The sequence below is a fragment of the Echiichthys vipera genome (assembly GCF_963691815.1).
Source record: "Echiichthys vipera genome assembly, chromosome: 5".
NCBI lineage: Eukaryota > Metazoa > Chordata > Actinopteri > Perciformes > Trachinidae > Echiichthys > Echiichthys vipera.
This window is the reverse complement of record NC_139830.1, coordinates 3,222,171-3,233,857: the sequence shown is the minus strand read 5'-3', so window position 1 is coordinate 3,233,857 and position 11,687 is coordinate 3,222,171. Positions and strand designations below refer to the sequence as shown.

General features: G+C 40.8%; 1 protein-coding gene across 4 annotated transcripts; it reads right to left on the bottom strand.

Annotated features, from left to right (window-relative positions):
• Nucleotides 1–1,252: 1,252 nt before the first annotated feature.
• vstm5 (V-set and transmembrane domain containing 5) lies at nucleotides 1,253–10,976 on the bottom strand. Of its 4 annotated transcripts, none has more exons than XM_083913797.1 (5): nucleotides 10,887–10,976; nucleotides 10,377–10,756; nucleotides 3,821–4,147; nucleotides 2,664–2,807; nucleotides 1,253–1,548 (listed from the first exon to the last, which is right to left on the bottom strand). In XM_083913797.1, exons 2-5 carry the CDS (start codon nucleotides 10,450–10,452, stop codon nucleotides 1,517–1,519), a joined length of 579 nt encoding a protein of 192 aa, XP_083769923.1. In that variant the 5' UTR covers nucleotides 10,453–10,756; nucleotides 10,887–10,976; the 3' UTR covers nucleotides 1,253–1,516. The 4 variants fall into 4 exon arrangements, with proteins under 4 accessions (XP_083769923.1, XP_083769922.1, XP_083769925.1 ...); XM_083913796.1 differs by having other exon boundaries at nucleotides 10,377–10,750; nucleotides 10,883–10,956; XM_083913799.1 differs by having other exon boundaries at nucleotides 10,377–10,688; nucleotides 10,887–10,933.
• Nucleotides 10,977–11,687: the final 711 nt, after the last annotated feature.

The following is an 11,687-nucleotide window of genomic DNA, read 5'->3' as shown; positions in this document are numbered from 1 at the left end:
GCAGGTTTCTTAATCATAATAATAAAGTTGTCAATTAGGTGTTTTCTACAGACTTCTGCCTCACGCATTTTCTTGCTTTGTCATTATCACTTCCTTCTTTGTGTTGGGTTTGATTGAATATTCGGTTACGTGTCAACTGTTAAATTAATCGCCAACTATTTTGATGATTAATTAATCAGATTGAGTCTTAGAGCTTTAGAAAAAGATCCAAATTCTCTGATTTCAGCTTCTTAAATGTGGAGATTTTCAGGTTTCTGTCCTCAAAAACAAGATATTTTATAGACAAAGCAACAAATCGATCCACCGATTAATCAAAATTGAGTTTCAGTCCCAGGTCTGCTTCATCAGGGGGAAGTGATGAGACACTCAGGAAGGAAACGATTCTTTTGAGCGGCTCTTTGGTCCAAACCAACCGAGTTGTACTTGAGAGCTGTTCCTCGTATCGTTTTACATTTTTAGCGTTCGCTCAAGCGTTTGCGATACTGGCAGAAGCAGCAGCGGGCTGCAGGATGCTCAGACAGCTGCTGCACTGAAAACTCACCAAGAACTTGACCGTGACGTTCTTTAAACACTCAGGCCCTGTTTACACGACAAAGCCTTTTGTTTAGATGACGACGACAGAGTTTTTGAGGCTTAAAAACGTGAAACCAGCCTCCAGAGTGGATATCTTCAAAAGGCTCCAGTGTTGTGTTTGCGTGTAAAGGTAAAAACACTAAAATGAGCTCTGATCTGCTCACGTTGGCTCAAGTGGCGTACGTGTTTCCGTAATGAATGTCAAAGTGAACTTCCCACTATCGTATTCAGGGAGATCGACCTACCCTGAATTCACTAGTAGGAGGTTCGACTTTGACATTCATTCCAGTGCACTTTGCCTGGTTGGAGGTCCGAAACTTCGGACTTCCCATGGCACTTAAACGCAGCATGAGCAGCGCAAGTGAAACAGAGCGACGGATGACAGGCAGGAAGCTCCGCAAATCATTTTTGGGCCGGATAAAATGATTTGTCAGACTTTAATCAGAAATATATGAGAATTGAATATTGATGAGTTTCAACACGTGGTGGATTTCTGTTAAATTTCAGTGCCACACGCTTATTAGGAGCATTTTAAGATCACAAATGCATAAGAATTGCTTCAAGACACCAGTTTTTCTTCTCCTTTACGTATTTCTAGGCCCTGTCACTGAGTAAGTCTCTCTCTTTACATGTGTGTTCAGTAGGAGAGAGAGCTCGTGTGTGCATGCGTAGATCTGGTGACGTCTCGTTCGCTGAACCCTCTCTAAGTAAAAGAGAACCACACAATCCATTTGCTTAGACAATAAATACAGTATATTGTTTTCCAGGGTCATATATTTACAATTAGCAGTGGTGTGTGTTCCATACAAATGTAAACATCTTGGTACACAGTTTTCCATAATTGAGTAACTTGTTGAACTAAAACATCTCATATAAAAAAGTAGTCCTTGTGTTTGAGGAACAGTGTGTGGCGCGGTGTTTCCCTGCCGCAGCGAGGCGTCCGTCACAGAGGGTGCAGCTCCGTCGCGTCATTTTCTGCACACAAGGAGAATTGACACTGATGTGACGAAGCTAAAACAGACCTTTGTACTCAAACACACCCTCGCTCAGCCCACACTCACGCCCTTAAAGCCACAGTCGCACAGTTCACACAAAGACAGTCAAAAGTCAACACTGTGTGCAAACGAGCCTCTCACAGACGCACGCTTATATCAAATGTTCAGCTCAGGTGTTCAGAGCACATTTTACACTCGCTCATCTCTCCATAACTTACAAAGGTAAAAGCTGCAGTTCACATTAGTCATTGTATGAAAAAGGCTGTGTCAGCGTCCTTTTTGAAAAGAATAATGAAAAGTTTATCTATATAGGCTGAACTAGCATTGTGGTCAGCATTGTCGCCTGATAGCGAGAGGGTTCCTGGTTCGAATCCCAGCTGGGGCCCTTCTGTGTGGAGTTTGCATGTTCTCCCCGTGTCTGCGTGGGTTTTCTCCGGGTTCTCCGGTTTCCTCCCACAGTCCAAAGACGTGCAGGTGTTCGGTTCATTGATGACTCTAAATCACCCGTAGGTGTGAATGGTTGTCTGTCTCTGTTCGTCTCTATGTGTCCTGTGATAGACTGGCGTCCTGTCCAGGGTGGACCCCGCCTCACGCCCCCCAATGTCAGCTGGGATCGGCTCCAGCCCCCCCACGACCCCGACAGGGACGAGCGGTTGAAGATGAATGAATGAATGAACATTCCTTTAGATTTGTAACGATCTAAAAACATGCTCGACCAAACGGCTTTCATAGTAAAGAAGCTAAGATAATGTAATTAAAATTAAAAGACGTGTTAAAAAGATAGTTTGTTGTTTATGTGACTGAAATAATTTCATAATTATACATTAATTGAGATTGTTTACGGTCTAAAAACCTGCTCTAAGAAGGTTTAATTGAAGATTTAAGAAGCTTTATTATATATATATATATATATTATATTATTCCCAAGGGAAAGAATAAACGTATTGAATAAAAGCAACGCACCAATATGCAAAGTAATCACAGTTGTTCTGCTTCACTTTGACTTGTGTGTCTCCCCTTCAAACACAATGATGTCTGATGTCTCTTCTTCATTGAGGAGCACGTAGAAACATTTTATTTCATTTCTTTTCTTACCTGGCATCTGTTTCCTGCGCCTCCACGCCCGTATCCTCCTGTAGGCCTTCTCCAGGAGCCAGATGGCGAGCATGAGGAGGCCGGCCAGACAGGCCAGTGCTACGGCAGAGACGGACAGGTACTGCAGGTCCTCGTACAGCACCTCTGGAGGACAGGGACACATGGAGACACATCAGGTTTACTCCATAAAGACTGAATATTTATTTACATTTATGACCTCTGTCCGACAGAGAACCACGAGAACGCTCATCTGTCCAGAAGTAAAGAAAATAAATGAATAAAAACAGGAGTTCTGCATCGTTTGGGGCCTGAAAGTTTGGAGGTTGGGATTAAAATTACACCACAGAAAGCCAGTGAACTGTAATCTATCATAGAGGTATTCGTTTTTTTGTGACAGAAGCTTTAAAGACATCTTTGGACAGGGTTCCTACGCAGCACTGGATTTAATCTGAGTCATTTGCAGGTCTGAATAATTTTTGGAAAAAGGAAAAAGAGTTTGGAAAAATGTTTGTGTTGTTTCCAGAGTTTTATCTCACTTTCTAAAATAAAATATATTAATATACACAAATAAAAACAAGTTTACTAACGCAACACAGTCGACCTGTAGATGGCATGAAACTAATCTAGCTGGCTGTAGAATGATGTCCAGTTACCATGGTTACCGTGCACCGTGTGACTGCGATTCTCATTTATTTATTTTTTTTCCATAAGTGTCGTCCACGTTTTATTTATAATTTATTTGTATTCATCATTATTTTATTCATGATTTTTTTTTTATTTATTATTTTATTTATGATATATGTTTATTATTTTATTGATGATTAATTTTATTATTTAGCATTCTTTTATTTATGATTTATTTTTATTTATTATTTTATTTATGATATATTTTTATGATAATTAATTATTCATTTTTATTCATTATTATTTTATTTATGATTTATTTGTATTTAGTCTTTTATTATTCATTTTTATTTATTATTATTTTATTGATGATTTATTATTTAATTTTTATTTATCATTATGTTTGGTGTTTTGTCTCGGCTATATTCCGAATGAGGTTGCTCCTCAATATCGTCCCCAGTTTAAACAAAGGTTATGAATATATATATATATATATAAATAAATCAATAAATAAAGAGGTCAGACCCACTCACCGTTGACTTTCAGCACAAACCCGGCGTCTTTGCTGCTTCCTGCCGTCTCTGTGACGGTGACCACGTAGTATCCGGCGTCCTGCAGCCGCAGGTCCGACAGGCCCATGGAGCCGTTGTTGAAGGCCTGGACTCTGCTGCTGTAATCCACCGTTATGTTGGTGAACACACCGGGCCGCCAAGTCCCAATGAAGCGGCTCACCGCCCCTGACATAAAGGTCCATTGTATGGTGGGGATGCCTTTGCAAGTTACGTCCACCGAGAAGAAGACGTCCTCCTGCACCGACCTGGTCAGGCTCCTCTGGGGGGAGTGGATGGAGATGGCTCCGGCTTCAGGGGGGCAGAGGACGCAGAGACGTGCACATGTTAGATTATAGACAGACAGGAGGGAGCCACTCACTGTGCATTTAATAATCTATACTCTCACACATCTGGACTCTTATCTTCTTCTTCTTTGTGCAGTAACTTTATCTTACTGCTCATTTCTGTCAAATACAGTCAAACGTACTTTATCTTATACAAATTCTGTGAATTACATCTACCTCACATATATTTAACTTAGTTTATTGTTTGTGTTTTTATATTTTCTGCTTTTATTTAACTAAGAGTTGACCGGTTATCCTTTACTGTATTTTTTATACCTCCCTCGCGTCTTTGTAAACTGCTGGAAACTTCATCTCATCTCATCTTCAGCCTCTTATCCGGGGTCGGGTCGCGGGGGCAGCAGCTGTAGCAGGGGACCCCAAACTTCCCTTTCCCGGGCCACATTAACCAGCTCTAACTGGGGGATCCTGAGGCGTTCCCAGGCCAGTGTGGAGATCTAATCTCTCCACCTGGTCCTGGGTCTTCCCCGAGGCCTCCTCCCAGCTGGACTCAATTTCAACTCAGTTTAAAGAGAAGTCTACGTGTAAGAGGCTGCAGTGTACAACACAAAGTGGATTTTAGGCCAAACCGTGAGTTTTATTTGACCTGTATTTTTACATCTACTTCACATATATTTGACTAAGAGTTTATAGTTTACAGTTTATTGTTTTTTAATACTCTCTGAAGAGTTTATTGTTTATCCTTTACTGTTTTTTTTATACCTCCCTCGTGTTTTTTTGCTGCTGGAAACTTAATTTCCTTGCAGGAGTTCATCCCAAAGGATCAATAAAGAGAAGTCTAAGTCCAAATCTAAGTCAACTGTTGGCTCAGGTGACACAAAACTACTGCTCCTCTAAAGGTTGAACATGCAAAATCTTTATTAAAAACTATATTTTTTTAAATAATAATACACCCACGGGCGTTTTGAGGGGTACAGAATGAAAGTATTGCTTTTCCATAAAATATATATATATTAAGTCTGAATCCATGGGACAAAATAAATAAACTAAAAGGCAGGACATAAGTTATTCCCAAATACCAGCAAACTCCTCCTGTTGACACTAACTTTCATCTTTACTTTAACGCTAACTGCTAACGCTAACTGCTAACGCTAACTGTCCGTCAAACTCCTCTAATCCTTGTTTTGATGCTGTGATTTTCTGGAGGGGACGGGTTCAAACAGGCTCAAACAGACTCCGGTCTCCTGGAGCTACTGGGCCGGGTCTGACCAACCTGGCAACCCCACTGCTGGACTTATTTTTTGTTGTCTGTTCTGCTCATTCACCAGATTCAACCTCTAACATCTGTTGAGGTAGGACGGTATAATGACCGCAGAAACATTCCAGTGCATGACACAACACGGCTCTATAAAAAGAAACTGCTTCACCTCGGGTCCGTAATGTTCTGCAGCGTATGACACAGTCAGGCGCTGGCAAACACTGTGACTCATGTGCATTTAGAGGCAGGCTGGTGTGCACCTATCAACACCTTTGTTACACAACATATAAACGGCAGACAACAAAGCTTGGGGTGATTTAGAAACAATGTCCTATGGTCAGACTGTTAATGAAGACACTGATAACGCTAACGTCTGCAGTTCAGCAGTTATTTAAGAGAGTTCTGCAGCTTCACTGAAATCACGGTTACACCAACCAGCGTGCACAAACACACACACACACACACTGCATGTGTCTTAATGTTGTTGTTGTTTTTGTGTGAAGATGTAATGTGTTTATTACAGTGTTCATTTAAAAGATGTTCTTCTAAACACACACACACATGGATGGCACCGGTGAACCCTCCTTAAGCGGAGATTACACGGTTTGATTCTATGTCTCCTGCTTTCAATACGTGGAAAATGCACAAACTACTGCGCATTACTTTTTGTTGTAATACGCACGAAGAATGCATGAGACCAGCCTGATCTACTGTAATAAACACGTGGATTACAGAGGGATTACTGCAGCATCCTGAGTCCATCCTGATCTCTGAGCTCTGCTGTGTTTGACTCTCAGATCAGTGTGGTGACGAGCGACGGAGAAAATGTGGAGAAGTTTTCCAGTGACCGAACCAATCAGCGTTGGTTTCTTTGGTGGGTTTAAGTGAAACAGAAGAGACTGTTGAGTGTAAACAACATGGAGGCTTCCACGGATGAGATGAGCAGCTATGGAGCGAGCCGCTCACTAACTCTTTGTTCTCTGGATCCTTCTGTTGAATATGGACCGGGCTCCTGAAATTGGGCCTTTGGCTCCTAGAGGGCACTTTAGCACACGTTTTGACTCCTAGAGCACACTTTAGCACACGTTTTGACTCCTAGAGGGCACTTTAGCACACGCTTTGGCTCCTAGAGGGCACTTTAGCACACGTTTTGGCTCCTAGAGGACACTTTAACACACGTTTTGGCTTCTAGAGGACACTTTAGCACACCTTTTGGCTCCTAGAGGGCACTTTAGCACACGTTTTGGCTCCTAGAGGGCACTTTAGCACACGTTTTGGCTCCTAGAGGGCACTTTAGCACATGTTTATGCTCCTAGAGGACACTTTAACACACGTTTTGGCTCCTAGAGAACACTTTAGCACACGTTTCGGCTCCTAGAGGACACTTTAGCACACGTTTTGGCTCCTAGAGGGCACTTTAGCACACGTTTTGGCTCCTAGAGAACACTTTAGCACATGTTTTGACTCCTGGTTTCGAGGCAGATTTAAGTGAGGAAACGAGAAGAGACTGTTGAGTGTAACCAACATGGAGGCTTCCACGGATGAGATGAGCAGCTATGGAGCGAGCCGCTCACTAACTCTTTGTTCTCTGGATCCTTCTGTTGAATATGGACCGGGCTCCTGAAATTGGGCCTTTGGCTCCTAGAGGGCACTTTAGCACACGTTTTGACTCCTAGAGCACACTTTAGCACACGTTTTGACTCCTAGAGGGCACTTTAGCACACGCTTTGGCTCCTAGAGGACACTTTAGCACACGTTTTGGCTCCTAGAGGACACTTTAGCACACCTTTTGGCTCCTAGAGGGCACTTTAGCACACGTTTTGGCTCCTAGAGGGCACTTTAGCACACGTTTATGCTACTAGAGGACACTTTAACACACGTTTTGGCTCCTAGAGGGCACTTTAGCACACGTTTTGGCTCCTAGAGGGCACTTTAGCACACGTTTATGCTCCTAGAGGACACTTTAACACACGTTTTGGCTCCTAGAGAACACTTTAGCACACGTTTCGGCTCCTAGAGGACACTTTAGCACACGTTTTGGCTCCTAGAGGACACTTTAGCACACGTTTTGGCTCCTAGAGAACACTTTAGCACATGTTTTGGCTCCTGGTTTCGAGGCAGATTTAAGTGAGGAAATGAGAAGAGACTGTTGAGTGTAACCAACATGGAGGCTTCCACGGATGAGATGAGCAGCTATGGAGCGAGCCGCTCACTAACTCTTTGTTCTCTGGATCCTTCTGTTGAATATGGACCGGGCTCCTGAAATTGGGCCTTTGATCCGTAAATTCACGTTAAACACAAAGGGAAAATCTCCTTTACCCACATGTTGTTTCCTTTCTGAGCTTTGCCTCCACGCTGTTAGCACGACACACGCTTCACTCATCTGATTGGTTGATTTGGCCCGTATGTTGGTGATAGACAGATGGTTTATCCAATCAGAAACCAGGATTTTCACCCCTTCCCAAAGATCTCCAAACCAGAGTTCAGATGGGCCTGGGAATGTTCTCATTCGTCCAGGTCGTCGTTTTCCTCAAAGCAATTTCAGTCAAAAACAACTGGACTTGGTTATTTGTCTAGGAAGATGTTTCACCTCTCATCCAAGAGGCTTCATCAGTTCATGTACGCATCTGACCAGGCTGGGACTGGACCAGGACCAGGACCAGGCTGGGACTGGACCAGAGTTCAGATGGAAATGCGGAGAAAATGAGAATCAATCCATCTGGAGGAGTCAGGCTGGAATTAGTCCTATGTGCAAACAGCCTGAATTATGTTAAATATTCTTTTAAAAAGTGATTTGTTCAGGAAAGCAGCCTTCAGTCGCACCATATCAGTCTCCACGTCTGTTTTGGTCTTCAAAAATCCCACCTTGTCCCACGTTTACAGCCAGAAACGTGCTCCTCTGGTCGTTTCTTTGTCAAATTTCCAGCCATTTCTCTCGCTGGATGAACGAAAACTAGTCCAACAAGCTGAGAAGAAGCGCCAATCTGAAGGTATAGCCAGCAGGTGTCTGCCTCCGGTCTGCGTCGTTGGCAACCCCTCATCAAATATTTCCACAGGAGTTTCAGTGGGGGATCTGGTTCTGCTGGAGGTGTGTTTGTGCTTCATGAGGCACGGGTGAAGAATTTCCTCCCGAGAATACCAAAGGATGACTCAGACGCCAGGCGGTGTGGGAAAAACACGGCCCGTCCTTTTGTTTACACTTGAATTAATGATTAAGCAATAAACCTCCGTGACGCAGGTGTTAGATTCTTCTACGGTTTTGTGCGGGAGAATCTGTTAAATACACTTTTCATGGCAAAAAGTTGTGATTTTGCACCAGTTTCTGCTCTTTGGGATTCAGAGTTTCTCCAAGTGCAACAACGTCTCTTTAGATATTCAGTTTAATATGATATAAAACATATTTGAGGGGCTGGAAACAGTCATTTTGCCCTTTTTTTTGCATGAAAAACGACTTTAATTCATATTAAAATAGTTGGTGACTGCAGATAATCAGTATTTTTTATATAAATGGATTGATCTACTGTTTTTTCAAAGCCCGGGGTGATGTCTTTAAATGTCTTGTTTATAGATATTCAGTTTAATAGGATATAAAAACAGAGAAAAGCAGGAAATAACAAAACATTTTCCACCTTTTTTGCATTCAAACTTTGTATTAAAATAGTTGAGATTCAGTTTGTTCTTATTGTGTGCACATATGGCTGCAAATAATGCTCATATTCTTTATAAAGCTGATGATTATTTTCTAAATTAATTGATTAATTGTCTGGTTTAATAAATTCTGAGGTGGTGTCTTTAAATGTCTTGTCTTTCCTGTCCAAAGATATTCATTTTAATATGATTTAATATGATTTAATATTATATTTAATATGAACAGAAAAACAGTAAATCTCCATATTTGAGAAGCTAGAAACATAATTTTCTGCCATTTTAGTATGAAAGATTACATTATTACATGATTATTATCTTATTTATCGATGTCTGTGGTGGTGTCTTTAGATTTATTGGGAAATATATTCAGATTAATATGATATAAAACTGAAAACAGCAGGAAATCTCCATATTTCAGAGGCTAAAAACAGCATTTTCTACCATTTTTTTCATTAAAAATGAGTTGAGATTCAGATTTCCCCTTGTGTACAGTTTTGGACTGCAACTAATTATTATTATTATATTATTTTCATAATAAATCTGATGATTATTTTCTAGATTAATCGATTAATTGTCTTGTTTCTCAACGTGATGTCTTTAAATTCCTTGTTTTTTCCGTCCAAATGACTCAAAACAGAGAAAATCTGAATATTTGAAAGGCTAAAAACAGCATTTTCTGCCATTTTAGTATGAAGGATTACATTATTACATGATTATTATTTTATTTCTCAACGTCTAAGGTGGTGTCTTTAGATATATTGGGAAATATATTCAGTTTAATATGATATAAAACAGAATAAAGCAGGAAAACTCTATATTTGAGAAGCTGAAAACAGCATTTTCTGCCATTTTAGTATGAAAGATTACATTATTACATGATTATTATCTTATTTCTCAAAGTCTATGGTGGTGTCTTTATATATATTGGGAAATATATTCAATAGAATAGAAAAATAATCAGGAAATCTCCATATTTGAGCGATAAGTTATTATTTTTCTGATGAGCCTTGCAGCTTTAGTGAACTGGGACTCTGATGTTTACATGTACACAGCCATGTGTACACGACTGTGGTGTGCACGATTAGACACTGAAAGTCACTTTTTTGTCCACTCAGTATCCAAAGCAAATGCTGACACACTCAACAATGCTCTAAATGTACCAAACACTGGGGAGGAAAAGGATCAAAAAGAATTTAAAGTGAGGAAATATCACTTCTACCTCTAGTTTCCTGATATAAGTCCCTTTTAAAATGTCTCAACCCTCCTCCTCGCCCATAGTGAGCCATAAAGGTGCTTTAAAAACACAATAATCATAACCATAAACACTTACCGAGGTGACACATATACAATGCGATGCTGAGAAACACAGCAACATCTTGAATATCCCAGAGCCTGAAATGCCACATTAGAATCCCAGACCCATCGGTCGAACCGCGGAAGAAGAAGCTCCTCTGGGTTGTTTCACATTCTGAAGTATATCCTCCTTTTCCTGTCTTTGTCCTGTCAAAACGGCGTCTTCCTCGTGCCCCAAAGGTCCCCTCTGGTGCAGGTGTTTCTGGGTCCTCTGCGCTGGTTTCCCTCCGCTCTCTCACGACTGATTTCTCCTCATACCTGTGCAAGTCGGTGCCAGCCAGCCCCACACCTATCAGACAGGTTCAGCCAGAGATTACTGAGCAAACACGTCCTCAGCCTTCTGGGATCTCTCTCTCACTGACACACACACACACACACAGACACACACACACACACACACACACACACACACACACACACACACATTTATATATATACATCCTTCTTAATTTACTTAAAACCACATCTACAACCATCAAACACTCACCTGTTCACGCAGACACGCTGTTGCAATATGAAGCCAGGATGTGTGAAATCAACCTGCAGTCGTGCTGTGACACACCTGGTAAAACGTGTCAGACAGGAAGTGTGTGTTCACACGTATGCACCAAGAAACTCACACACACACACACACACACACACACACACACACACACACACACACAAACACACACACACACACACACACACACACACACACACACACAGTGAACAGTGAACAGTCTCACAATGTTTTCCTTCTTTAAAGACACACTAAGGATGTTGCTTATTACTATTTTTTTTACCTTTTTGTACTTTTTAAAACCTTATTTATTGATTTTATAGCATCGTTACCGAGGTTTAAATCTACTTGTGCAATGATAATAAAGATATTTTATCATAAATCCAACATTGTCTCTTTAGATATTCACTTTAATATGATATAAAACATATTTGAGGGGCTAAAAACTGTCATTTCTGCTTTTTTGGGGTGAAAAACAAAAGAGTATCATGACTTTCTATAAGCACTGTATGTGAATGACATCAGTTAACAGGAAGTTAACAAGGACCAAGGCTGTTGCCTAGCAATGGGATATCGTTGAAAGGGTCTATCGTTTTATAATTAAAATAATAATAATAATGGCCATTAACTATCAGAAATGGAGTGACCTTCCCATCTGATGTCCACGTACCTGAATGGTTGGGCTAAAAATGACATTTAGATTCAGATAAAATAATAACAAAATTAAAAACAAGCAAAAAATAATAATAAAATAGAATAAAACAAAAATACCAAAGGGATATAAGT

What these genes read in the sequence shown, in the direction of transcription:
- vstm5 (XM_083913797.1), bottom strand. Translation starts at nt 10,452, where the DNA reads ATGTGGCATTTCAGGCTCTGGGATATTCAAGATGTTGCTGTGTTTCTC. An exon ending in GTTTGTGCTGAAAGTCAACG is followed by an intron (nt 2,808 to 3,820) that starts GTGAGTGGGTCT and finishes CCTGTCCTCCAG; the next exon opens with AGGTGCTGTACGAGGACCTG. An exon ending in GCGCAGGAAACAGATGCCAG is followed by an intron (nt 1,549 to 2,663) that starts GTAAGAAAAGAA and finishes CCTTGTGTGCAG; the next exon opens with AAAATGACGCGACGGAGCTG.